The following is a 27,591-nucleotide window of genomic DNA, read 5'->3' on the forward strand; positions in this document are numbered from 1 at the left end:
AGCTGGGAGGTAAAGTGTGAAGGGGGGATGGGGTTACTGACGATGGGAGTAAGTGATGACAGGCTGCCCACTGCAGTGCTCCCCATTGCCTTCTCCTCATGAATTTTCATTTTCAAACTAAATTCTCCTGTCTACCAGATCCTAATTCCAGTGTAGACTTCCTGAGATGTCCCAGTGAGGGAAGGCTTAGAAGGGAAGCTATGGAGTGGCACATGGACCACAGTTCAGCCTTCTGGATCAGTTCTGCATAGTAACCAGAAGAGAAGAGAGAGGAAGGCCTGGCCCTGCTCAGGGATCCAATAGATAGTTTTAAAAAAAACAGCAGAGTGTAGGGGGCAGGTGTGGTGGCTCACACCTGTAATCCCAGCACTTTGGGAGGCTGGTGGGCAGATCAGGAGGTCAGGAGTTTGAGACCAGCCTGACCAACATGGTGAAACCCTGTCTGTACTAAAAATACAAAAATTAGCCAGGTGTGGTGGCGGGCACTTGCAATCCCAGCTACTCAGGAGGCTGAGGCAGGAGAATGGCTTGAACCCGAGAGACAGAGGTTGCAGTAAGCCGAGATTATGCCATTGCACTCCAGCCTGGGTGACAGAGTGAGACTCCATCTCCAAACAAACAAACAAACAAACAAACAAACAAACAAACAAACTGGGGAAGTTGGAGAGTTCTTTGAAAAGTTAATAGTTGAACTGCAGTCAGTGTAATAATGCAGTATTTCTTCACGGCTCTCCAGATAAATTTCTAGCAACCTGTCCCCTCTCTGGGTTTGGGAGCCTTAATAATATGACATCTGTCCTACCTGCAGCTCCTTTTCTGTTCATAGGTCCTATAATGTTTTTATGTCCAGACCAGAAACCTACTGCAGTTCTCTAAAAATCATTAACCTTGCTCTTCCTTCTCTTTGGGCATATCTGTCACCCAGAAGCAGAACCCAGACGTGAGATCAGGAACAAGCGGAGCACATTGGAAGAATTTCGGTAAAGGGCACCTTTTCTAATTTGTAATATTTGGTTGGGTTAATCTGAAACTATGTCAAAAAGAAGTGGCATGATAACAAGATCCTGAGACTCAAGAGAAAAGGGAGATAGAGTGGGGATGCCTCTATTTTCCATGGCTCCTCCTGTGAATGGCACAGCTACACAGCAGGCTGACTCATTCAGAGGGTGGGAGTCACCAGGCTCTACGTGGCAAAATGCCATTGGCCCAATATTTTATCTTTCACTTTCCTGCCCAGGATGTGAGCAAGAATTTCCTGCAGCTCCTCTTAGAAAGACTCCTTTGAGCAGATCAGGCCCCTGGATTGGTGAGTGAATCCTAACCCTATCTTCCCTGGCCTGCCTTCACTCTTCTCCCCAGAATCACTACTTCTGTACTGGTGTCTGAAGGTGTATTGAGTGGTCTGTGGAGGGCAAAAGTAGGAAGTCTTTCAGACAAAACTGAATTTGCTTTAGTGAGTTTAACTTACCTAAAAGCTGTTCTGGGGTGGGGAAAAGACACAGTTCACAGATTTCCTGCTGCCAGGGTTGACTAATGGGAACAGAGCTGCCTGGCAAGTGGGCAGCTTTGAAAGAAGGGAGAGCTTTAAAGTGAAAGGCTTTGTTTCCTGGAAGGCTGGTTATTTTTCTGGGCTGACTCTCTTATTAAGTAATCCTGTTTATTTCTTTTGTGAATGTTTCAGGGGCCCTCTGAACCATCCAAAAAGCCAGGCATTAGAAAAGACAATTTTGAAGATTGAAGTTTGATTTTGGCACATCTGTTAAATGTTAGAAGTTTAAAACACTTGATGTTATAAAATTGACATAAATTAATTTTTTTACCAAATGACTCAAAAGGCCAAATTGTACCCTTGCATTGATTTATTAAAGTTAGCCCCAATTTGTTTAAATAAAATCCTATAGATCATTTCATCTAATATTAACCAATTTGAGCATGAGGTGAAATCTTTACAAACCTTTTATAACCCTTTCACTAATGGGCAGATTAGTCTCTTCAGAACTCCCTGCTGTGCTTTTATTTCAGTCCTCAATTTATGAAAAGACTATATAATACCGTTTTGAGTTTAGTTAATGTTTACACATTTTTTTGCAAGATTATTTTTTACAATCTTTCTATAACTTGCTTAAATTTCTAGCTCTATCTTATCAAATTTAATATCCCACATCCCAGGGCAAAATTTACATTTCTATGCTTTCTTATAATCTTTCACTAAAAAACATATTTTACTTTTTTATATGCCTGGCATGTAAAACTGTTTAGTGATCTCAAATGCATGTTGCACTGTTAACTTTTAGCAACTTTTATTTTTCGTTAAGAAACCTAGTTAGTAAGCGATTTTAATTAGGTACCAGGTGTGTTTCCTAGGACCCAGACAGAAGTGCAAATAAAGTCTGACTTTTCAGCATCTAGCTCCATGTGTCCTAGGACTTACCTATTTATAAAGCAGGCAGTATATAACCTTGGAACATTTAGCAAACCTAGTATCTAAGTTGTATGATTTAGACCACCTGTTTGCATTTTGATAGCACTTGCATTTTACCAATAATCCTTAAGACAGTTTTTATTTCTTAAAGTTACATGAACTAAACAATATTTGACGTGTGTGCTTAATTTTCCTTAAGCCAATTAATCATAGAGCTCTTTTTATAGACATTGTACACAACACATATATAGGAACACAGACAGAAGATTCAGCACTTGTAAGATTTTTTTATTTGCTAGTTTTTTAATTGGATTACTGCCTTTAGGATGGAGCCCTTGGAGGAACAGGACCAGGTAGCATGCATATTTAGGGCCCAATAAGCAGGCACAGCTGAAGGCAAAGTCAGGTTCCTAAAATTAAGAGTGCCACTTTATACTGGATTTTGGGTCCCCAAAAGGAGGCAGATACTATGGGAGAAGACAGTGTTCTGCTTTTACTGTGTGTTTCATTACAAGGCAACACAAAGCCAATTGGCTTATTTTGTAATCAGCCCACCCCACTATGGGAGTCTTATTTCTTAGTGGGGGGTGGGGATGTTTCCATATTTTTTAGGTGGCCAAGAGCATGCTTCTCTGATTCATAACTACTGTTAGGCATCCCTTACAGTGTATTTCCTACCTAGTTGTTAACACACCAAAGCTTTCTCATAATGTGAAGCAATTTGATATCCCCAAAACTTAAAATGGTAGATAACACAATGCATAACAAAACACAGCCTTTGATTTTGAGGGAACTATCTGCTTTTAAATTTGGGGGTTTCATGAGGAAAACAGAGATTTTTTTTTTCCCAAAAGGGGGTCTGTGGTGCTGCTCTGTTTTTTCCCAAGCAGTCCCATGCTACCAGAAGTTATTTTAGGGCCTCTCGTGTATGCATTAAGAGTGGTAAGACCAAAAAAAAAAAAAAAAAATACACACACAAAAAAAAGGAGAAAAATAATTCAGTCAACTGAGAAGAAAAAGAAATTTTTCCAGAAAAACAAGATCCAAGAAGAGGAAAAGCCCTTTTAAATATACCTATAACTTGAATATCCACTTATAATTAGGCTGAGAGCTCTTTAAGAAAATCCTTTTAAATCTCTTGTTACTTGACTTCAGTCATGCCAAGCAGTTAAGATTTTCGGCTTTTGAACTTTATAGAAAATAACCTCACAGGTGAAAGCAACAAACCTTAGTTAGGCTGTGAATGAACTATAGATGTACAAGGTATTTTCAAAGGGGTGATGGACAGCTTTTGAAACTGTCATTGCAAAATTGTGAATGAGACAGTGGAAGAGATCCAATCCAAACAACTCCATTTTCTCTCCAGCCCCCAAGCTGTCCTTGCCCATCCTTTGAGCATAGGCCAAACCAACTTTGGGAGAAGCCTGGTTTACAGTTCATACTCTAAAACAAATATGATAACAGCCCCTTCTTAAGATGTGCTTCCTTCTTGCCTGGGGACCAGACCAAGAAACTAGCCATAAGATTAGAAACCATGGCTTAGGAGTCATGCAGCTGGAAGCTACAAGATTTTGACCCTTCCTAATCTGCTCTCAAGATCATTGCTTAAGATATTTTGTAAACCCTGCCCTTGATGGATCAGCTGGCACCATTCCAGAAGGCTGTAAGCTGAAGATTGAAAAACTGGCCTATCTGATTTTGTGGCCCTCACCCAGGAACTGACTTAGCACAAGAAGACAGCCATCATTGTAAACTGGTGGAGACTAAAACAAAGTATTGCCACGTGGTTACAGGTCACGTTCCTGAGCACGTGAAACAAGATGGAGGCCTGTAGCCAAGTTTGTTACTGACCATTTTGTTGGGCTGGCTCGAACAACAGGCTTATGAGGTCCTGGGCCTGATCCTATCGTAAGATACCCTTTCTTTGACAGAACCATACAGAAAGACATGCAAAGCACATCAGATGGCCTACAGCTTAGGACCAACCTTACTAATTCTTTTTCATTAATTATAACTTTACAGAGAATATAAACAACAATTCTTATTATCCCTTTTACTGGTTTGCACGGGGAGAGAGAAGCCAAAGACCTGACTGGTAAGAAATTTTTACCCTTTTGCTGGCATATCAGGCTCTGAGTTCCTTCCCCTTAGCTCAACTCTAAGCCAAGCATTTTAAAGTTGGAAAACTAACTTTTCCAAATTTGGAATAACATTATTAAAAAGGCCATTTTAAACTGTGAAAGAAGGAAATACACCATACAAAGGAGTTACAATTAGGGTTGTCAAGAGATACTGTATTTCTTCCTATTGCCAATAGTATTTTCCCTCTTGATTTGCTTTCCCTATGCCCTCCTTTCCCTTCTGGCCTACTATGAGACATGTTGCTCATCTCCAAAATTCTTTTCTTTTTGTAGAGCTGCCTGTTTTAGCTATAGTTAGGGTTTGGCTTAGGAGCAGCATAACATTCCTCCATGAGAGGTCAAATACCTGAGTTAAATTTTGCAAAGCTTCTAAATACCTATCAGGGTCATCAGAAAATCGGCCTATATCTTGCTTCACTTGCCTAAAGTCCTGCAACGAGAAAGGAACTTGAAGAGGCCCCACGTAAGAGGGATTTTGAGATGGTTTCCCTGAAAATGACTTTTTTAATTTGGGGGAACTATTTTCCCTGGGCCTGCTCGATATGATTTCTAAAAAAGGTGCATTGATTTTACAATACTTGAAAAGGTTTTGTAAAAACACCACACCCTTGTGGAAAGAAAATGAGTTGCTTTCTTTAAAGTTCTGAGGTTAAGGAAGTTTCAGTGTTTCAGAGTGCACTCCAGAAGGGTGCAAGCTGAAGATAACTTATCACCCATTTAGAAAAAGAAACAAGAATGGAAGCATCCTCTTAGTCTCCTTCCTTTCTGTATGACCCAGAGTGGAGGAGAGGACAGGGAGCATCCTTCGAATGCTTCTCTTCCCAGGTTTCTGGACCCCAGCACTATGTTAAATGTGCCCTCCATGGTTATAGGTGTGGTCCTCCAAGCCATGGAACCAGATGAACGAAGTGATGGGGCTAACCATGCTTATCCACGCAGCCTTAGTTTATCCACCTTGTGTGATTTCCCTTTGACTTGCTAGAACCTGTGTAATTTGCCTGGCTCCCTAAAAAACAGATCTCTGGAGAGACTGTCGCCTTTGGGCAAGGATCCTTTAACAGAGTCAATGTGCTAGATTGCTTACTATTACAGTCCATGCTAAAGCACTTACCCTTAAAAAAATAAGTTCTGCTTAACTTCCAAACTTAAAATTCCCTTACTAATTTAGTACTGTCTTAATCTGAGACAGAATATGTGCCTTAAAAGAAAATAGAAATGAATAGCCATTTTCCTACTGATGGGACAATATCTGGACTAAAATCTGGCTGCAGAAGACATCTTACTCCGAACTGTTAAATGCAGAAACTTCCCGTTCCCAGAAGAGGCCTACAGCTTGATTTCCAGCAGTGTAAAAGGAAGTTGCTGTGTTATGGTGGAAAAAGAGGAAAAAGGTGTGCCTCATGTAGAGGATTTTTATTTTTAGTAAGTGACACTGTTGGCTTAGAAACATTATGTGCTTGCCAGCGATGTGGTAGTAAGCAAACCCACCATAGGAGAAAGGGAAAACTCTATTCCTAGAGGCATTTTCCTGATCTTGCCTAGCAGGATTACTTTCCTAGGCTGTAAAAATCCCTGCACATTTCACACACAGAAAGAGTAAGAGGTTGCAGATAGAGAAGGAAGAAGAGTTCTGCAACAGAATAGTTGAGGATTCTCTGCCAACACTTAGAGTGCGCCGTCGGAGGCTGTGTGTGGTCCAGGGGCCTTTGAATCATGCCAGGGTGTGCCCTGGCCAGAAATTCTCAGTTACCTCAGAACTTTTCCCAGCCTCGCATGATGGCGAGATCCCCCCATGAAAAGAAGCGAGTTCAAAATGGCCAACATTTCCAGTACCCATGGGTATTGCGGGGTTCTCCATGTTCCCCTCAGCAAGCCTCACATCTGAGTTTTCAGTATGGCAACCAATGCTAAGCGTATGTACCAGGCTGACAGATGCCCACTGATTTATTTGGTTTCATTTTAATATAGAGGCCAAGAGTGCCTTAGACTAATAGAACAGATTTTAAGCTTCCTCCCATACTTACCACTCCAATGAAGGCTGTACCTTGGATTCCTGGCCCATGCACCAAAATGATAAAGCTCTCGTGACTGGAGGAACACTAGGGTTCTTGGTCTTGACTGATAGGGTTAATGACATGGACACATGTGGAGTGGTTTTAAAGAATTAACAGTTTAATGGGCAAGAAAGAAGGAAGGAAGACGAAAACAGCTCCAGCATACAGAGACAGAGGGAGGGGGATTTGAACAAAGCAAAAACCTCATGTGCAAAACAGCTGCTTATATGAGGAGGCTAGAGGAGGTGGTGTCTGATTTGCATAGGGCTCAGGGAGTGACCAGGTATGTTATTCACATGGCCCATGGAAAACTGGCCCTCCCACCCTAGCCTTTCAGTATGCAAATGTAGAGCGCCATGATGTTTTACACATGTCGGCATATGTGGGGGCGGTCATGTTGCCAGGCACATGTACGGGCAAGGGAGAAGACAACAGGAATCACCATGTTTGGACGGGCCCAGTTTCTAATGTCTAGCATTTGTGTATTAAATCTTGCTGGCCTGGCTCTAAGAGCTGGGGCTTTCCTGGTAGACAAGAAATGTTTCTGGAGCTACCTTAAAACAAAAACTTCCCAAGGGCCCCTTTTCCTCTCTATCTGCCTAAAATAATTTCTTAATATTTCCTATAACACTACTAGATGATATTGCTTAACAAATGAATCTCAGTACAATTTTATTTTTCCCACCTATGTATGAAAAGTGATGCCTTTCCATATAACATCAGTAATTTGCAGCTATATTATGCTTAGGGGAACAGTTTTACCCCAGTTACAGGAGAAGAAAATTCTGTCTATATGCATATTGCTTGGATTTTACAAAAACTGGTTATTGTCTTGTAATGTTTTTGTTGCTTGCCTTTAGCTGTCACCTCTAGGACATGTTGTGTTTGCATTCTCATTATCCCAGATGTCAGGAGAAGGCTCACGTGTAAGGTACAATCACCTGACATCTATGGCAGGTAGCTGACCTGAGAGACACCAGGCAGATAATAATTGTGTTCCCATCTCAACCTCCCTGACTGCTGTGCAGCCTTTGGGTCACTGCTTAGGTAGTGGTGGGGTTAGCCCCATGTGCGGAAACTCTGGCTCCTCTGCACATACCTCTTTCTGTGTCTGTTATGGCATCAGTTGTTTTCACACTGGCTCCTTGTAATCTCACATTAAACATAAATTTTACAGCCTCATGACAAATGGCTATCTCCATTCCCCGCCCCCCCATAGGCTCTTATGCATCTCAGTGCTGGTGTAATTTTTAATGGAATAAAACAAATGGAGTCCTCACTCTCAGATTTGGATTACAACTTGAGTCATAAACAAGGCTAGACATTATTGTATGATGCAAACCTCTGATCTTGCCATTTATCAGAGCCTGATACAGGCCAAAGCCACTGCAGCATAACACTATAAACCCTTCGCCCATTTTCAGTATCCATACCATGGGATGGATTGCGCCTGCACCCCACTTTCATTCAGCCTTGTTCTTTATGGCCTTCGTAGATTATGGGAGAAGTGGACAGTTTCCATAGGTCTGAATTTATCTCCATACAGCCTTTATAACATTTTCCTTCCTTTTTTAGAGCAAGGGAGAGACTCATCAGCTGTCTCATAGTGGAGATCTTTCTTTTACCGTCAAACTTTGACAGTCAGCAACACATCAGTATCTATTAAGGTCTTCTCTTTCCTTGTTTTTAGCCTTACAACTCCATTTACCTGGAATTCCTTATAGCTGTGGAACATAGACTGAGGCCACAGGGTCCTTACTGAAACCAGGTCTGTCAGTCAACAACTCTGAGCCACCACTCTGTGATACTTCCCTGACTGAACACCAGCAGCAGTTTCCACTCCGGTTTGCCTTTTCACGTATGGGAGATAACAGCCCTAAACTAGCCAGGCTCATGTAGTTCAGCCAGAGGATGCAGGACAGGAGAACCATGTGGCACAGCTTCCTCAGGTGAGTTCTCAGTGAGAGTCCCTAGGGTAGTACAGGAGGCATTATCTCCATCATCTGAGTTTTTTAAGAAATGAGACTGGCTGGATGTGTGTGAAATGCTGTAGGTTAGATAAGCCTAGTGCCCCAAAGGACTCATTATCTTGTGAAAGTTCATGGGAACAGTTCTCAGAGACCTAAAAGAAACATATCTGGTTTTGTGGTGGAAAATGAGGTCTGTTCTTACCAACTGGAATTTAAGATCTATATGCCATCTTCCTAGTCCAAATGTGCTTTATATATCAGAATGTATTTACTATCAATAACAGCCTCATGTACGCTAGCAAGACAGCTGACATTGCACTCTGTTGTAACCCAATAAATTTCCCAGAAGAAAAGGATACGAGAAGGGTAAGCCCGTATCATCTTTACAGGAGAAAAGAGCTCAAGTCTGATACTAGCCTTTTGTTCCCATACACATAGTCTGGTTCCCAATACTGTTCCTTTTATCTTAATTCATCTCTCACTCTCATTTGCTCTCCATTTCCTCCATCATCTTGTCCTGCAAGCTGTCATCAGCTCTCTCCTATATCCTGATATTCTCACTTGCATACTAGATCTGTCTGACCTTTCGCAACCCATGCGCAAAGGCATGTCCTCAATTTCTTCTGCTGATCGATATTGATAACTTTTGTTTTGTTTTGTTTTGTTTTGTTTTGTTTTGTTTTGTTTTCTGAGATGGAGTCTTGTTCTGTCGCCAGGCACCAAGCTGGAGTGCAGTGGCGCAATGGTGGCTCACTGCAATCTCCAACTCCCGGGTTCAAGCAATTCTCCTGCCTCAGCCTCCCAAGTAGCTGGGACTACAGGCGCACGCTGCCACACCCAGCTAATTTTTGTATTTTTTAGTAGAGACGGGGTTTCACCATGTTGGCCAGGCTTGTCTCGATCTCTTGACCTCATGATCCGCGCACCTCGGCCTTCCAAAGTGCTGGGATTACAGGCATGAGCCACCATACCTGGCTGATATTGATAACTTTAATGGACAGTTGGCACTAATAAAAAATTTTTTCCTAGCTCTTAAGAAAGAGTTGCCAAATGTTATGTCATTTGGGATGTGTCACATTTTTTGGTCCCTGTAATACTAAAAGTCTAACAGGTCTTGCACAATTAGCACCATAATAGATCTGTGCACCATAGGCAGCTAGCAACTTAAAACTTAGATGTTGCATCTTCCATGAACAAGTTATTTATTTATGTAATTTCTTCCACCTAATACATTTGGCTGTGATTCTCATCCTATGTTCTCTCATATTCTTCACTCTTCAGTTAAACCTTTATGCTTTCAATTTGTAATTCTTGGATTAACTTTGGTTCCCTTCATTGTTTGACTTCCCAAGAACACTTACCTCTCTCTAGTGGTATTCATCACATCTGCTATTTTTTGTATACATATGGCTGATCATTTAGTTTAACATAATTTTTCAGGTGAATGCCAAGTTTATAGTAGATTAAACACCACGTTGATCTTTGTCTTGATTTTTGTCCCATTGCTATCATATAATCAATCTTCAATAATAATTTGCCAAATTGTGGCAGGCCAGGTTTCACTAACACAGGCCTCCATAACAACTGTTTCAGCACTGAGTGATTAAGTTACTTTTTTTTTTTTTTGAGACAGAGTCTTGCTCTGTCACCCAGGATGGAGTGTAGTGGTGCAATCTCAGCTCACTGCAACCTCCACCTCCCAGGTTGAGGCAATTTTCCTGCCTCAGCCTCCAAAGTAGTTGGTATTACAGGCACCCACAACCAAGCCAAGCTAATTTTTGCATTTTGGTAGAGACAGAATTTCACCATGTTGGCCAGGCTGGCCTTGAACTCCCAACCTCAAGTGATCCACCCACCTCGGACTCCCAAAGTGCTGGAGTTACAAGCGTGAGCCACCACACCTGACTGGTTAAGTTAAATATTAAAAGCTGATAGAGCCAGTGCCTTTATACAAAGGCTGGAATGTAACAAAAGCCCACCGAGAGTTTTACCCAGGCCTTTCCTGCGCCTTGAAGTATGACAAGGTAACGAAGGAATTCTTAACAGGATCCATTTAGGATTAAACAAGTTTTATTGGGGGTCTGAAGGAACTCCCCAGGCCTCCACAAATAAGCTTATTGGGGGTCTGAAGGAACCCCTCAAACTTTCATGACTTAGCAGGAGAGGCAAGATAAGGGTAATCACCCCAGCACCTGGACCCACCTAGATTAAGTAAATTTACTGAGGCTCCAAAGGAAGGTCTTTGAAACTCAGACCTGAGTTATAGATTAGAAGTTAATAACCTATGTTTTTAGATGAATGCACACCTATATGTAGACATATAGCTTAGAAGGTATATAAGCTCTGGAAAACTGTAATTTTGAGCTTGTCTGGCCATATTTTCCGGGCCTTCTTAATAAACTCCCTTCTTTCCCAGTTCATCTGCATCTCGTTATTGGGCTGCGACAATAAGCAGCCCAATCCTCGGTTTGGTCTGGGAACAAAATGATCTTATCTAATATTTTGAGACCTCTCTCTCAAGACTGGTATCCATTTCATCTATGTTTCTATTTTTCAAGTCTCTGACATGTGTGATCCACTGAGTATTTCTCAGTCATCACCCTCTACACCATGTCTGTGTGTGTATATACCTTTAGACTCCAATTAATGTCCTTGGCAAACTTTCAGGCTGAGACTCCCCATAACTTCCCAGCTGTACTGGATTTCTCTACTTCCACACCCCAATTGCTCTGAGTATTAATTGGATCTATGCCATTATCTTCGTTTTTCATTGATTAACCAACAGTGTAGCAAAAAGGCCACTGAAAGAGGACCCTGAATACGGGGTCATCTCAGATCACCATATTGAAGATAAATAATTTTTGTAAATCACTTCTTATGTCTATTTATACATTTGATGAAACACTGTCATTCACTCAGTGCTGATAATAAGGGCAATCATTGCAAATGCACGATGACTGGTGAGATTTGTTATACTGCACATAAGGTGGTCAGAGCAGGTATTTTTGATCATATAACATGTAAGGAGAGAATTTAATAAAATCATACTAACATCCGGGAAACATTTTATGCTGAGAGAAGAGCAAATGTGAACGCCCTGAGGCATAGGTGGTTTGGTGATTTTAATATTGAGGATGTGTTTTGGCATGGAAAAGAAAAGTCAGGAGAGATTATGGGTCACACAAAGATCCTGGTAGAAAAGACCTCAGTTTGTTTTTTATTCATTGAAAGTAAAGAAAAATGATAACCAATGCACAGATAAGAACAGAATTTGTCATATGACATGAACTGAGAGTAAAGTATTTAAGGCAATTATTAAAAGCCCTATTACCAGGTAACCAGACACCTTTTCTTATTTCTCTCCTTTTTTTTGTCCTTAAATATTTTCATTTTGCCCATTTTCTAATTGTACACAATCAATATCCTTTCTATTTAGTCTATTTCTTACTTAGTCACATTTTAACCTTCCCAATCATGCAGGGATCTGTGAGCAAGAGGAGCCTCAGCAGCCAGGACAGGCAAGAGTAGTGGAACTGCTACTATGGCTTCCAGAATCCTGGTCAATATAAAGGAGGAGGTGACCTGCCCCATCTGCCTGGAACTCCTCACAGAACCCCTGAGCCTGGACTGTGGCCATAGCTTCTGCCAAGCATGCATCACTGCAAATCACAATAAGTCTATGCCACACCAAGGAGAGAGAAGCTGCCCTTTGTGCCGGATCAGTTACTCATCTGAGAACCTGCGGCCTAATCGGCATTTGGCCAACATAGTGGAGAGGCTCAGGGAGGTCACGCTGAGCCCAGAGGAGGGGCAGAAGGTTGATCACTGTGCACACCATGGAGAGAAACTTGTACTCTTCTGTCAGCAGGATGGAAATGTCATTTGCTGGCTTTGTGAGCGGTCTCAAGAACACCGTGGGCACCAGACATTCCTTGTGGAGGAGGTTGCACAGACATACCGAGTAAGAGACTGGGATGGAGGGAGGAGAGGGCAGAAAATGGATCTGGTGGAAAATGTTCACTTTGCATTTGACTTTAATTGCCTTGTCATCATAGGCCTGAGGCCTAGGATTATTTTTTTTCATCCTATGCTTAACTTCTGAGGCTTGAAGGACAGTTTTTTTGCATTCCACCCAATTACAAGAGAATAATCCAAGAGTATATATTCCTGGCCAGGAACAAATATTTTGTGCCTTGGGTTAGATGGGTAGAGAGTTAGTGCCCAAGAAAAGCTCTTATTACCCCTTTCAGCAGGAGAGTAGCTGGAGTGGGATGAGATATAAGTTCTTCCCTTGCTGCAGGATCAGTTTTTCCTTCTAGGACAAAAAGAATCAGTTTACTCATGATGACAAGATGGGGAGGTCTATTGCCTGAGATGTAAGGAGCACATTCACCAATGTAAGTTTTCTTCCAAGTCATGGATTCTCATTGCCTTTCTCACCGTTTCTGTAAATTTGTTTCTTCTGAGATCAACCTGATTTCTTTCATGTTTATACTCTATCCAGGTGCTGGGAAAGTGCATAGCTTAACTATGATGTGATTCTTTTCTCACAGGAAAAGCTCCAGGTAGCTCTGGAGATGATGAGGCAGAAGCAGCAGGATGCTGAAAAGTTGGAAGCTGACGTCAGAGAAGAGCAAGCTTCCTGGAAGGTAACATGACATGGTTCCTGAGGGAGTTTGCCAGAAATCTGGGCAGGACCATGGGAAGGAGCTTTCTTCCTCTTTATTCCCTGACGCTTGTTTAGTCCAGAAGTCATCTGATTCATCCTCTTTATCCTTTCCCTGATGGAGTGTGGTGGCTAGGGAGTGAATTTGTCACAAGGAACACAGATATCTGTAGGGAGCTATTTACATGAAGGTTCTCTCTGGTGAAGATGGCTAGTGAATCCTGCATTCCATTTTTGTGCTACTTTTTGAGTCCGTGACTCTACTTGGGGACAACATTTGGCAGTGGCTCATAGTTCTGTCCTCAGTGTTCAACTTTTGGCAGGGAGTTTGAGTTTGAGCTGAGAAGCAATACAGGCAGGCTTGAGTGTCCTGGATAGCTGTGTAAAAGCTAAGCTACATCCAGGTAACCCATTTTGACTCAGGATGAACCTCAGTATACCCATTCAAGATCATTGTTTTAAAATGTCATGAAGGAAAAGAAAAAATAGGAAAAATCAACTTTCCTAAGACCTACTCTCCTGCTTCTATGTCCCCTCCTTGTGAGAACTCCCCAAAAGAAACAGTTATTTTTCTGGCTGTCAGCCTCTGCCTGGTAAACTAAGTGCCTCTTTCTCCCTTCTCATCTCTGAAGATTCAAATACAAAATGACAAAACCAACATCATGGCAGAGTTTAAAAAACGGAGAGACATCCTGGACTGTGAGGAGAGCAAAGAGTTGCAAAACCTGGAGAAGGAGGAGAAAAACATTCTGAAAAGACTTGTACAGTCTGAAAATGACATGGTGCTGCAGACCCAGTCCGTGAGAGTGCTCATCTCAGATCTGGAGCATCGCCTGCAGGGGTCAGTGATGGAGCTGTTACAGGTAAGAAGTGGAAAGAAGCCTGAGCATTGAGATTAAGGAAAAGTGAAGGCTATTTCCTTTTCTGTGTTACTGTGCTCTTTCTAATATTAACAACATTCCCTGCAGGACTGCTTTTTTGAATCAATTGCTGAAGTTACAGGAATAATTGAATGTAGAAGTAACAAGAGACAACCCAATTTTTATTAATTTATCCAGAGCAGTACAAAAATTTTGCATAGTAGAGATGATCAATTAGCTCTAGTGATGTTTGGTAGGTTCCTGTTCTCTGTATTCTAGTGTCATGCACTTATCAATGCAGCTTTTCATTGCTCAGCTTAGCCACAGGCAAACAAATGCACGTCAAAATACAAGATGCCGTTTTTATTTTTTCCCTTCATGGAATGAATTGAGAACTTTTTCCTCTTTTTTTATTTTCTGAAAAAAAATTAAATAACTGCTATTATTTCTTCTTTGTATACACAATAGAATTCACTAGCAAAACCATTGTAGTCTGCTGTTCATTTTGAAAAGGTATAAATTTTTTTTACATGTATTGGATTTATTTAGATTTTTTACATTTTTTGAATATGTTCTTGGTAATGTATATCTCTATAGGAATTTGTCCATTTCATCTAAATGGTCAAATTTGTAAGTCCAAAGTTGGTCCTAAGAATTATTTATAACCACCCTAGTTTTTGTCATTTTTTTCTTTTGTTGTCTTTATTTAAATTGATAAATAAAAGTTGTAAGTATTCATTATATAAAGCATGCAGTTTTTTAATATATATATATTGTGGAATGGCTAAATGGAGCCAATTATCACATGAATTACCTCACATGCTTATCATTTTCTTGTAAAATAGGACATTTAAAATCTACTCTCTCCCCAATTTTCAAGAATACAATACATTGTTAACTATAATTGCCACATTGTGCAATGGATTTCTTGAAGATAGTCTTGTTTTTATTCTGAAGTTGGTATCCTTTTACTAATATCTGCCTCAACTCTCCCTGCTCCCCAGCTCCTGGAAACTCCTCTTACATTCGCTAATTTTTCACATCTACATACTAAGTGATATTATACAGTATTTGTTTTTCTGTTCCTGATTTGTTTTACTAAAAGTCCTCCAGGTTTATCTGTGTTTTATGATAACAGAATTACTCTCTTTTTTAAGGCAGAATACTATTGCATCGTGTATACATATGTGTGTATGTGTGTGTATATACATATGTATATACATATAGCACATATATACTGTGTGTGTGTATATATATATACTCACATTCAACTTTTGATGGCTACAAGCTGATTCCATTTCTTGGCTATTGTGAATAATGCTGCAATTTACACAGATGTGTAGATATCTCTTGGAAATGTTTATTTCATATCTTTTGGATATATATTCAGTCATAGGACTGCTGAATCATATAGTAGTTCTATTTTTAATTTTTTGAGGAGCCTCTATACTATTTTTCACAGGGGCTAAAATAATTTTCATTCCTGCCTGCTGTGTGCAAGGGATCACTATTTTTCACATCCTCTCCAACATATGTTCTTTTGTCTTTTTTATAATAGTCATTCTAAACAATGTGAGGTCATATCTCATTGTGGTTTTAATTTACATTTCTTTTATGATTAGGGATATTCTGCATTTTTTTATATACCTGTTGGCCATTTGTATGTCTTCTTTGAGAAATTTCTATTCAGTCTTGTTGCACATTTTTTGCTTGGGATATTTGTTTATCTGCTTTTGAGCTATATAAGTTCTTTGTATATAATGAATATTAACTCTCATCAAATATATGGTTTGCAAATATTTTCCTCTGACCCACAGGCTACCTTTTCATTTTGTTGATTATTTCCTTTTAGTGCAGAAAATTTCAGTATGATATAATCCCTTTTGTCTATTTTCAGTTTTGTTGCCTGGATTTTTGGGTTTATAGCTAAAACAATCATTGGCCTGAATAACGTTTGCAGCTTTTCCCCTATGTCTTCTTCTAGTAGTTTTACTGTTTCAAGGCTTATATTTAAGTATTTAAGCAACTTTGAGATGATTTTTGTATCAACTTAAAGTATAAGATAGAATATAATTTTAGTCTCCTGCATATGGCTATCCAATTGTTCCAACACAATGTATTAAAGAGACTGTCCTTTCCTCAATGAGTGTTGATATCACTGTCAAAAACTAGTTGACCCTAAAGGCATGATTTGTTTTCTAGCTTACTGTACCATTCCATCGATCTATGTGTCTGTTTCTAATGCTAGCACTATACTGTTTGGATAACTGTAGCTTTGTAATATATTTTGAAGTCAGGTAGTATGTTGCTTCCAGCATTGCTCTTTTTATTCAGGATTTTTCTGGTGATTTAAGGTCTTTTCTGGCCCCACACAAACTTGAGGGTTGTTTCATCTATTTTTGTAAGAAATGTCAGAATTTTAATAAGAATTGTATAGAATCTATAGATTACTTTGGGTAGCATGTACATTTAAGAATATCACAACTAGACTACAACCATATTACAATTCATCATTGCAGCAGCCTTAGAGCAGGCTTATAAGAGGTCCTAAAGGGAGTGCTGAACATGGAATAGAAAGAACAACAACTGATACCACAGAAACCCACTAAAGCACATACCATACAGACAATATAAAACAACTACACAATCAAGTCTACCTAGTAGCCAACTAACAGCATAATGTCACATTGCAATACTAACCCAGAATGTAAATGAACTCAATGCCCTACTTAAAAGACATGAAGTGGCAAAAGGAATAAAAAGACAAGACTCAACTGTCTGCTGTCTTCAAGAGACCCATCTCACATGTAATGACACCCACAGGCTCAAAGTAAGGGGTTGGAGAAAGACTTAATGGAAATAGAAAACAAAAAGGAGCAGGAGTAGCTATTCTTACATCAATAAAACATACTTTAAACCAATGACAATTAAGAACAAAAAAGAGAAAACATGATAAAGGGTATAATTCAACAAGAAGACTTAATCATCTTAAATATATATGCACCATGGGTGAGAGCATCCAGATTCACAAAACAAGCTCTTCCTGACCTGAGAAACAACTTAGATGACTTCATAATAATACCGGGAGACATAACATTTAACTAAAAGCGTTAGACAGATCATCAAGGCAGAAAACTAACAAAGAAACTCTGGACTTAAACATGATGATTGACCAATTGGATCTAATTGACATCTGTAGACTACTTCACCAAACAACCACAGGAAATACATTTTTCTGGACCAGAACATAGTCTATGATCTACCACATATTTGGTCATAAAGGAAGTCGCAATATATTAAAAAAAAACTGAAATCGCCAGGCGCAGTGGCTCACACCTGTAATCCCAGCTACTCAGGAGGCTGAGGCAGGAGAATTGCCTGAATCCAGGAGGCAGAGGTTGCGGTGAGCCAAGATCGTGCCATTGCACTCCAGCCTGGGTAACAAGAGCGAAACTCCGTCTCAAAAAAAAAAAAAACTGAAATCATAACCAAGTGTACTCACGAACCACCATGCAATAAAAAATAGAAATTAATATCAAGAAGACCTCTCAAAACTACACAAATGCATAGAAGTTAAACAACTTGTTCCTTAATAACTCCTGAGTGAACATTAAAACTAAGGCAGGAATCAAATATAATATTTGAAAACAATAAAAATAAGAACAAAACTTATGAAAATCTCTAGCATACAGCTAAAACAATGAAGAGGAAACTATAGCATGAAGCACTTTCATTAAAAAGTTAGGAAGATTTAAAATTAATAATCTAACTTTCCACCTAGAAGAATGAGAAAGAAAAGAAAAAACTATTCCTCTAAGCTAGCAGCAGAAAATAAATAACTAAAATTGGAGAAGAACTGAATGAAATTGAGACACAAAAACCCATACAAAAGGTTAATGAAGTTAACAGCTGGTTCTTCAAAAGAATAAATAAGATCGATAGACTTCTAGCTAGATTAATAAAGAAAGAAAAAATAATATTCATGTAAGTGCAATCAAAAATGACAAAGATGACATTACATCTTAGCCTGCAAAAAAGATACTCAGAGGCTATTACTGACAATCCTGTGAAAACAAGTTAGAAAATTTAAGGAAAATGGATAAACTCCCAGAAACACAAAATTTTCCAAGACTGAATCAGGAGGAAATTGAACCCCGAACAAACCAATATCAATTTCCAAAACTGAATCAATAATAACAAACCTATGTACCAAAAAAAGCCATGGACCAAATGGATTCACAGCTGAATTCTACCACATATTTAAAAAAAATTACCAATATTACTGAAAGTATTTCAAAAAATAGAAGAGTAGGGTCTCCTCTCTAACTAATTCTATGGAGCCAGCATCAATCCAATACCAAAACCCAGCAGAGGCACAGTGAAAGAGAAAAATCTCAAGCCAATACTCTGATGAACATAAATGAAATAGTCCTTCACAAAATACAAGCAAACTCAAACAAACAGTGCAGCAAAAGTTAAATAGACTTTTTCCTGGCATGCAAGGCTGGTCTGACATACACAAATCAGTAAGTGTGATCCACAACATAAATAGAATTAAAAGCAAAAGCCATATTATTATTTCAATAGGTGCAGAAATACTTTCAATAAAATCCAACAGCCCTTCATGATAAAAATCCTAAACAGACCAGGTATCAAAGGAACATACCTCAAAATAATAAGAGCCATCTATGACACACTCATAGCTAAAATCATACTGAATAGGCAAAACCTGGAAACATTCCCCTTGAGAAATGGATCGAGACAAGGATATGCACTCTACCACTCCTATTCAACGTAGTACTGTAAGTCCTAGTCAAAGAAATTATGTAAGCAAAAGAAATAAGAGACATCCAAATAGAAAAAAAGAAAGAAGTCAAACAATATCTCTTTGCTGACAATATGGTTCTATACAAATATATATATATTTCAATCCATGAACAATTTTTTTTCATTTTATCAGTGTCTTTTCAAGTTTTTTTCATCAATATTTTATAGTGTTCAATGTACAGATCTTTCAATTCCTTGGTTAAATTTATTCCTATTTTATTTTATACCTATTATATATGGGGTAGTTATCTTGATTTCTCATGAAAAAAAATTGTTAGTGCATACAAATTCTTTATTTGACATCCTGCAACTCTGTGAACTTATTAGTTCTAAGAGGTTTTTTTGTAGTCTTAAAGATTTCTATTGTGAAATCACATTAAGTGCAAACTGTGGCAATTTAACTTCTTTTCCAATTTGGTTGTGTCTTATTTCTGTCACATGTGTGTTTGTTCTGGCAAGAACTTCCAGTACTTGGTCAAATAGGAGTAGTAATATGGACATTCTTCTGTTTTTCCAGAGCTTAGAAGAAATGCTCTTACCTTCTTTTGAGTGCATTTTGATGTTATGTTTTATGTTATGTTAGGTTATGAGGCTATGATGTTAGTATGATGTTAGCTGTGGGTTTGTCACATACGGCCTTCGTTATGTTGTGTTAAATCTCTTGTATAGCCAATTTTCTAAGAGTTTATCATAAAAATACATTTAACATTGTCAAATACCTTTTCTGCATGAATTGAGATGACCATATGGTTTTTGTCCATTATCTTGTTAAAGTATTTTAACACTTAGATACGTTTATGTATGTTGAACCATCCTTTGCTCCTGAAACAAATCTCACTTTATCATAGTGAATGATTCTTTTAATGCGATGTTCAACCTGAGTTACTAGTATTTGGTTGTTTACTTTCCATCTATGTTCTTCAGATATATTGACTGACATTTATTTTTTCTTTAGTGTTGTTGTGTGGATTTGTCATCCTGTATTCATAAAATTAGTACAAATATTCCCTCTTTGTCAATTTCTTAGAAGAGTTTGAGAAGGATTTTGGCTTATTTTTCTTTAAATGTTTTGTAGAATTCAGCCATGAAGTCATCGTGTCTTGGACTTTTATCTGATGAATTACTTTTTGTTACTGATCCACTCTTCTTACTCATTGTTGGTCAGCTCGTATTTTCTGTTTCTTTGGGATATAGCCTTGGTAGGTTTAACGTGTCTAGGAATCTATCTCTTTCTTCTATGTCATCTAATATATTGGTATAAAATTTTATATAAATTGATATATAAAATTTTATACCAATATATTAGATATATACATAGTTTAGACTACCAGTAAATAGTCTCTTATGATCTTTTGTGTATCAGTTGTAATGTCTTCCCTTTCTAGTTTTATTTATTTGAATCTTCTCCCTTTTATTTTTAGTCTAGCTAAAGGTTTGTTGATTTTATTTATCTTTTCAAAAAACAAATCTTAGTTTTATTGATCTCTTCATTGGTTTTTCTAGTCAATTTCATTTGTCTGCTTGATTTTTATTATTTCCCTCCTTTGGGTAACATTGGCCTTAGTTTCTTCTTCATCTAGGTCCCTGAAGTGTAGTGTTAGGTTGTTTATTGGGGATTTTTTTTTTCTTTTTTCATATAAAACCACTTTTGCAAAAATTATGAAAATAAGCAAATTATGACAGTGAAGGAGATGTGATCTAACAAACCCATATTCCCTTTATAGCCTCCAAACTGCCCTTAGGCAGTTAACTTGAGGAGAAATTTAGTTTATAGTTTAAATGATATTAGCCCTTCCCCCAAACTAAACCACCTTTGTAAGGCTAATGAAAGACCACCAAATTAGGAGGATAAAAGGAGACAATTCAGATCAGTCATTATTTCAGAGGTCACAAGATTTGCAGCCTCCTCAGTTACTCCTATAGATAACATCACTATTATAGAACCTATAATTAGCTTTTTGAGATGTAATTTCAGGTTTTTGCATTTCTGATGATAAATGGCTCCACCTGGACCCACCAACAGGCCTCATGTCCTTACCCCAAAGTAGAGTCAGGGAATACAAAGAGCATTTTCCACACCCCTATGATGATACCCTTGGCCAATCAGCACGGCCCATTCTCTGCTCCTCAGCCTGTCAAACTATCCTTGAAACACCTTAGCCTCCAAATTTCAAGGAGGCTGATTTGAGTAATAATGAACTCCAGCCTCCCATTCAATTGGCTATGTGTGAATTAAACTCTTTCTCTATTGCAATTTTCTTGTCTTGACACATTGGTTCTATCTGAGCAGCGGACAAATGAACTCTTGGGTTTTTACACATATGGGCATTTATTGCCATAAAATTCCTTCTTAGACTTGCTTAGGCTACAGCCCATAAGTTTTGGTATGTTGTGCTTCCATTTTCATTTGACTCATGATATTTAAATGTGTTTAAGGTGGGCATCTGATCCAACACAGACAGATGCCATGCAAGCCCTAAAAGTGTTTTATGTTAAAACTCAGAAGAGAAGTTCTCCTTTCTGCTGGGGCTTATATCAGGAGATTTACATTTCCTTCATGTACAGAGAATAAACTCAATGTAGAGGAATAAGTAGAATTTGGAGAAGGACTTTGATCACATTTTTGTTTTTTGTTTTCTGATGGAGTTTCGCTCTGTTGCCCAGGCTGAAGTGCAGTGGCATGATCTTGGCTCACTGAAACCTCCACCTCCTGGGTTCAAACAATACTTGTGCCTCAGCCTCCTGAGTAGCTGGGATTATAGGCATGCATATTTTTGGAAGAGATGGGTTTTCACCAGATTGACCAGGCTGGTCTTGAACTCCTGACCTCAAGTGATCTGCTCACCTTAGCCTCCCAAAGTGCTGGGATCATAGGTGTGAGTCACTGCTCCTGGCCCATAGACCAGATCTTGATGACAAGGTTTGAGCTTCAAACTTCAACTATGACTGAAACTGTAATTAACCTTTCCAAAATCCTTTTCACCACTTAATCCAGTTTTATTTGGTTTATGTTATGTACAACATTAAAGTCCTCATACAAAAAACAAAACTATTTGATTGTATGTGTAGATCCAGCTATTAGCCTTGTTCTTGAAAAAAAAATATATGTGGAAAAATTATGTCTGGCATAAAGGAGACCAAAGACATTGCATCGGTACGTATCTGCTCAAACAAATAAAACAATATTTGTGGTGATAAAGAGGAATAGATGACCTCAACCCATTAAGAATGTAGACTGAATTGTTCTGGTAGAGACTAGAGTTCAGAGTAAATGTAGTTTTTAGGGCAATAACGGAATAGATATTAGTAATATTATGATTTGTGGTATAAGAGAGAAGACAGTATGGTTGGTGTTACATAACAAAAATTCTTAGTTGTTGGTCCTTGTTGCTCCTTCACTACTGAATGTATTAAACTGTATTTAAGTGACAAATCTGAGTAAAATTAGAGAATTGGAAATCAACTGCACATACGTGTGTGTCAGATTTAAGGAAGTGAATGAAGTCAGTTACAGTTCACATCTAAAATGAAAAGAGAGCAACCTTAAGAAAAACTTAGGCCAGGCATGGTGGCTCACGCCTGTAATCCCAGCACTTTGGGAGGCCAAGATGGGTGGATCACTTGAGGTCAGGAGTTCAAGACCAGCCTGACCAACATGGTGAAACCCTGCTTCTACTACAAATATAAAAGCTAGCTGGGCATTATACAGGTGGTGGGCACCTGTAATCCCAGCTACTTGGAGGCTGAGGCAGGAGAATGGCTTGAACCCGGGAGGCAGAGGTTGCAGTCAGCTGAGATTATGCCACTGCGCTCCAGCCTGGGCAACACAGTGAGACTCCGTCAAAAAAAAAAAAAAAGAAAAAAGAAAAGAAATACCTATACTTGTTTCATACACTTGTTTGCTTATACCCTCAGCAAAAGCCACATTAGCTTCTTGAGCACTATTATTCATTCATCTTTGATTTTTCAAAAAGTGGCCTGGAGAACAAGTTTATTTATATGTTTTGTTGTTTATTTTTGTGTGTGTTTTTGTTTTGTTTTGTTTTAGAGATGAGGTCTTACTCTGTCACCCAGGGTGATGTGCTGTAGTATGATCCTAGCTCAGTGCAGCTTTGATCAAACTTCTGGGCTCAAGCAATTCTCCCACCTCAGCTTCCCAAGTAGCTGGGACTAGAGGCTCATGCCACCATGCCTGGCTAATTGGTTTTATTTTTTGTAGAGGTGGGGTCATGCTCTGTTGCGTAGGCTGTATATCTGTTTAATAAATCAAAGAAGCACTAATTATTTAAATCATTTCATGAAGAGCCATATACGTTTGGAGACAAACAAATTGTCAGTCTCTTCTTTTCCTTCTAAACATGTCCCATCTGCAGACACCAGAAGCCTCTTCCACAAGGATGAAAGCTGTTTCTACTTTTAAGAAAACTTGAAAACCTCACATGAGTCTTCTGAGATGATTGCCTTAAGTCTTTGCTTTTTTTGTCTTTCACACCGGCACCATCTCCATTCTCAGTACATTAGGGACTGGGAGAAATGTAATGAAGCTTTATAAGTGAGGAGAAACTATTCTTTCTTAATTTATGTTTTCTCTCTTCTTCCTAGGGTGTGGATGATGTCATAAAAAGGTATGTGTGGGAGGTGGTCTTTTTCTGAAGTGAGGAGAGATTCATAGCCATTCAAATGGGTTCAATAGAGTAAAACATCTCCCAAGGCAGAAAAATTTAGTTTTTTTAAATCATAAATTTCTGGTCATAAATCAGTATTTGAATGTTTGATAACTATTGTACATTTGTTGTTGTTGTTAGGTTTTTTTTTTTTTTTTTTTTTTTTGAGACAGAGTTTTGTTCTGTCACCAGGATGGAGTGCAGTGGCACCATCTCAGCTAACTGCAATCTCCACCTCTTGGAATCAAGCTATTCACCTGCCTCAGCCTCCCCAGTAGCTGGGACTACAAGTGTATGCCATCACGCCTGGCTAATTTTTTGTATTTTAGTAGAGATAGGGTTTCATCATGTTGGCCAGGCTGGTCTCTATCTCCTGACCTCATGATCCACCCACCTCAGCCTCCCAAAGTGCTGGGATTACAAGTGTGAGCCACCTTGCCCAGTCAAATGTTCTGTAACTATTAAGAATAGATTGGCCAGGTGTGGTGGCTGAAGCCTATAATCCCAGCACTTTGGGAGGCCGAAGCAGGCAGATCACCTGAAGTCAGGAGTTCAAGACCAGCCTGGCCAACCTGGCAAAATCTCATCTCTACAAAAAAAAAAAAAAAAAATTAGGGGGGCATGGTGGCACATGCCTGTAATCCCAGCTACTAGGGAGGCTGAGGCATGAGAATTGCTTGAATCGGGGAGGCAGAGGTTGCAGTGAACTAAGACTGCACCACAGCATTCCAGTCTGGGTGACAAAGTGAGACTCTGTCTTGGAAAAATCAAATAAAATAAAATTAAAAATTTTTAAAAATAGATCAGATTCTATGGTAGAAAATTTGGGTAGTGGAGACTCAGTGTATGGGTCAGCAGTGGTATTACAGATAAGGTGTTGCAGTATCAGACCCCTGCACCATCACCATTTTATTACCTACATCCAGCTCTTTTTCTGTATTTAATAGATACTTGATTTATTTTGAAAGAGCCATGTCTTCCTTTTCGGCCATATACCCATAATTGTCCACTGGGACAATTCCCTCATATTTATATTTTCTTCTTGGAAGAAAACTAGTTCCTTCTTTTTTTTTGAGACGGAGTTTCGCTCTTGTTACCCAGGCTGGAGTGCAATGGCGCGATCTCGGCTCACCGCAACCTCCGCCTCCTGGGTTCAGGCAATTCTCCTGCCTCAGCCTCCTGAGTAGCTGGGATTACAGGCACGCGCCACCATGCCCAGCTAATTTTTTGTATTAGTAGAGACGGGGTTTCACCATGTTGACCAGGATGGTCTCGATCTCTTGACCTCGTGATCCACCCGCCTCGGCCTCCCAAAGTGCTGGGATTACAGGCTTGAGCCACCGCGCCCGGCCTACCAGTTCCTTCTTTACTTCTATTTAGATTTCCAAAATCAGATGTTTATTTCTGGAATAATATTTCAAAATAACATTCTGGATAATATGTGGTCACGGTACAAAGAATTGATGCACCTCAGTTGCATTATTTAGAAGAGTATAAAAAGGTGTTATTCTTCTGTCTAAAATTGTACACCTACCTGGTGGTATCAAGTTCTTTCTAACCACATAAAATTCAGACCAGTATTAGTTTGGTTCACACATAATATCTTATTTGCCAAGTGTTTGTGATTTTTCCCAGAAATCTGAAACCTCAGATGTTATCTGAGTATCTCCCTACTGGAAATAGCTTTGAAGGTCTTAGGCCTCTCCAAACAGGATTCCTTTCTTGATATGGCTCAAACCCCCAGGATCCAGGTTCTGCAACCTCACTTTCTAGCCTCTCCCTGGGAACTCACATACACAGTGATGATGTTTCCACTCATTGAATATTAGGGTTCCTTTTGTAAGGCACCAAAGTTTTGTTTTGTTTTAAAATCCCCACCCCCCCACCTCTTTTTTAATGTACTATGAGTTTAAGAAGGTAGACATGGAAAGGTTAATTGTTTCATTTTGGAAGAAAGAAAACGTACTTCTGAGAGGTTAAGATCTTCCCACGTTCTCACAGAAAGTAAGTGGGAAGGCAAATGAGAACATTTTGTTTGGCTCCAGGGTCAAGAGTTTGCACTCTGTCTTCTCAGGATCCCCAAGAAGAGAGTTCAAGTGCATCAATGGGCTGAAATGATAGGAAGTCAGGGGTGTTCCAGGGACACAAGGTCAGAGATTTGGAAGGGAAGGCATTTTTTTTTTGTTTAATTTTTAGGATTGAGAAAGTGACTTTGCAGAATCCAAAAACCTTTCTTAATGAAAAAAGGAGAATATTTCAAGCTCCTGATCTGAAAGGAACACTACAAGTGTTTAAAGGTGAGGAGAGCTGGATCAACTGCGGGGTTGTGGAATGCAAGTCCCGACTGTGTCAGGGTGCTAAATGGAGAAAAGAGTGTGGTTTCCAAATACGGATAGAGGGGATGGGGAAGATGGATATTATCTGCTGCTGATGGGATTATATTTAATGAGAAATGGCTAGGTGGCTGTTTCACCCTGTCATTCACCAGTTTACTGCCCTACCATAGGGCATGCCTACTCTTTCCCTAATCTGGAGAGAAAATGAATTTCAGTGCTGACTCCTTTTACTTGTATCCAATATTATGCATTTTTATCATTTCAGAGCCGACAGAAGTCCAACGCTACCGGGGTAAGGAGAAATCACATTATTATAAGCCATCCAGTATGATTATCTTTATCTTTTAAGAATTTTATGTTCTGGCTTTGCAGACGCCGCCGCCTGGGACCTTGTAGCATCAGCCATGGTCAATCCTACTGTGTTCTTCGACATTGCCGTCGATGGCGAGCCCTTGGGCCGCGTCTCCTTCGAGCTGTTTGCAGACAAGGTTCCAAAGACAGCAGAAAACTTTCGTGCTCTGAGCACTGGAGAGAAAGGATTTGGTTATAAGGGTTCCTGCTTTCACAGAATTATTCCAGGGTTTATGTGTCAGGGTGGTGACTTCACACACCATAATGGCACTGGCGGCAAGTCCATCTACGGGGTGAAATTTGATGATGAGAACTTCATCCTAAAGCATACAGGTCCCGGTATCTTGTCCATGGCAAATGCTGGACCCAACACAAACGGTTCCCAGTTTTTCATCTGCACTGCCAAGACTGAGTGGTTGGATGGCAAGCATGTGGTCTTTGGCAAGGTGAAAGAAGGCATGAATGTTGTGGAGGCCATGGAGCGCTTTGGGTGCAGGTATGGCAAGACCAGCAAAAAGATCACCATTGCTGACTGTGGACAACTTTAATAAGTTTGACTTGTGTTTTGTCTTCACCACCAGACCATTCCTTCTGTAGCTCAGGAGAGCACCCCTCCACCCCATTTGCTCGCAGTATCCTACAATCTGTGCTCTCGCTGCAGTTCCCTTTGGGTTCCATGTTTTCCTTGTTCCCTTCCATGCCTAGCTGGATTGCAGAGTTGAGTTAAGTTTATGATTATGAAATAAAGACTAAATAACAAAAAAAAAAAAAAGAATTTTATGTTCTCTATTAGGTCTCATGTTTTAAGATTTATATTTCTTCTTCCAGCACACACATAACCTACCCTTCCTTATAACTTCTGAACAAGGTTCCTTCCAGTTTTCTTTCAAGGCTTTATTAAGATTTCTCTCATATAATGTTATCCCTTACCTGACCTGTTAATTTTTTTACAGCTCATGTGACACTGGTTCCAAGTCACCCTTCATGTACTGTCATTTCTGAAGATGAGAGACAAGTGAGATATCAGAAACAGATATATCAACCATTTCTGAAAGTCAAGTATATTTGTGGCGTCCTGGGCTCCCCAAGTATCACATCAGGGAAACATTACTGGGAGGTAGACGTGTCCAATAAAAGTGAGTGGATCCTGGGGGTATGTGTTAGCTTGAAACGCACTGCAAGTTGTAGTGTTCCAAGAATTGAAAATTATCAACCTAAAAATGGCTCCTGGGTTATAGGGTTACGGAATGCAGATAACTATAGTGCTTTCCAGGATGCAGTTGAATATAGTGATTTCCAG

At 39.4% G+C, this 27,591-nt stretch overlaps 1 protein-coding gene across 6 annotated transcripts; it reads left to right on the top strand.

Moving 5' to 3' along the window:
* The first annotated feature begins 1,220 nt into the window (after window positions 1-1,220).
* Window positions 1,221-27,312, top strand: LOC105720336 (peptidyl-prolyl cis-trans isomerase A-like). Of its 6 annotated transcripts, XM_012456799.3 has the most exons (9): window positions 1,247-1,306; window positions 4,445-4,517; window positions 12,068-12,548; window positions 13,141-13,236; window positions 13,886-14,116; window positions 23,543-23,565; window positions 25,801-25,901; window positions 26,206-26,232; window positions 26,313-27,312. In XM_012456799.3, exons 3-9 carry the CDS (start codon window positions 12,129-12,131, stop codon window positions 26,837-26,839), a joined length of 1,425 nt encoding a protein of 474 aa, XP_012312222.2. In that variant the 5' UTR covers window positions 1,247-1,306; window positions 4,445-4,517; window positions 12,068-12,128; the 3' UTR covers window positions 26,840-27,312. The 6 variants fall into 6 exon arrangements, with proteins under 6 accessions (XP_012312223.2, XP_012312222.2, XP_064221305.1 ...); XM_012456800.2 differs by lacking the exon at window positions 4,445-4,517 and having other exon boundaries at window positions 1,221-1,306; XM_064365235.1 differs by lacking the exon at window positions 25,801-25,901 and having other exon boundaries at window positions 26,313-26,593.
* Window positions 27,313-27,591: the final 279 nt, after the last annotated feature.

The sequence above is a fragment of the Aotus nancymaae genome, unplaced genomic scaffold (genome assembly GCF_030222135.1).
Source record: "Aotus nancymaae isolate 86718 unplaced genomic scaffold, 86718_ANA_hifiasm-v0.15.2.pri h1tg000059l, whole genome shotgun sequence".
Classification (NCBI taxonomy): domain Eukaryota; kingdom Metazoa; phylum Chordata; class Mammalia; order Primates; family Aotidae; genus Aotus; species Aotus nancymaae.

Excerpts from the sequence above, each read along its gene's own strand:
- LOC105720336 (XM_012456800.2), top strand. The coding sequence starts at position 12,129 with ATGGCTTCCAGAATCCTGGTCAATATAAAGGAGGAGGTGACCTGCCCC. Across the intron at positions 13,237-13,885 it reads AAGAGCAAGCTTCCTGGAAG|ATTCAAATACAAAATGACAA; the intron begins GTAACATGACAT and ends TCATCTCTGAAG. Across the intron at positions 14,117-23,542 it reads CAGTGATGGAGCTGTTACAG|GGTGTGGATGATGTCATAAA; the intron begins GTAAGAAGTGGA and ends TCTTCTTCCTAG.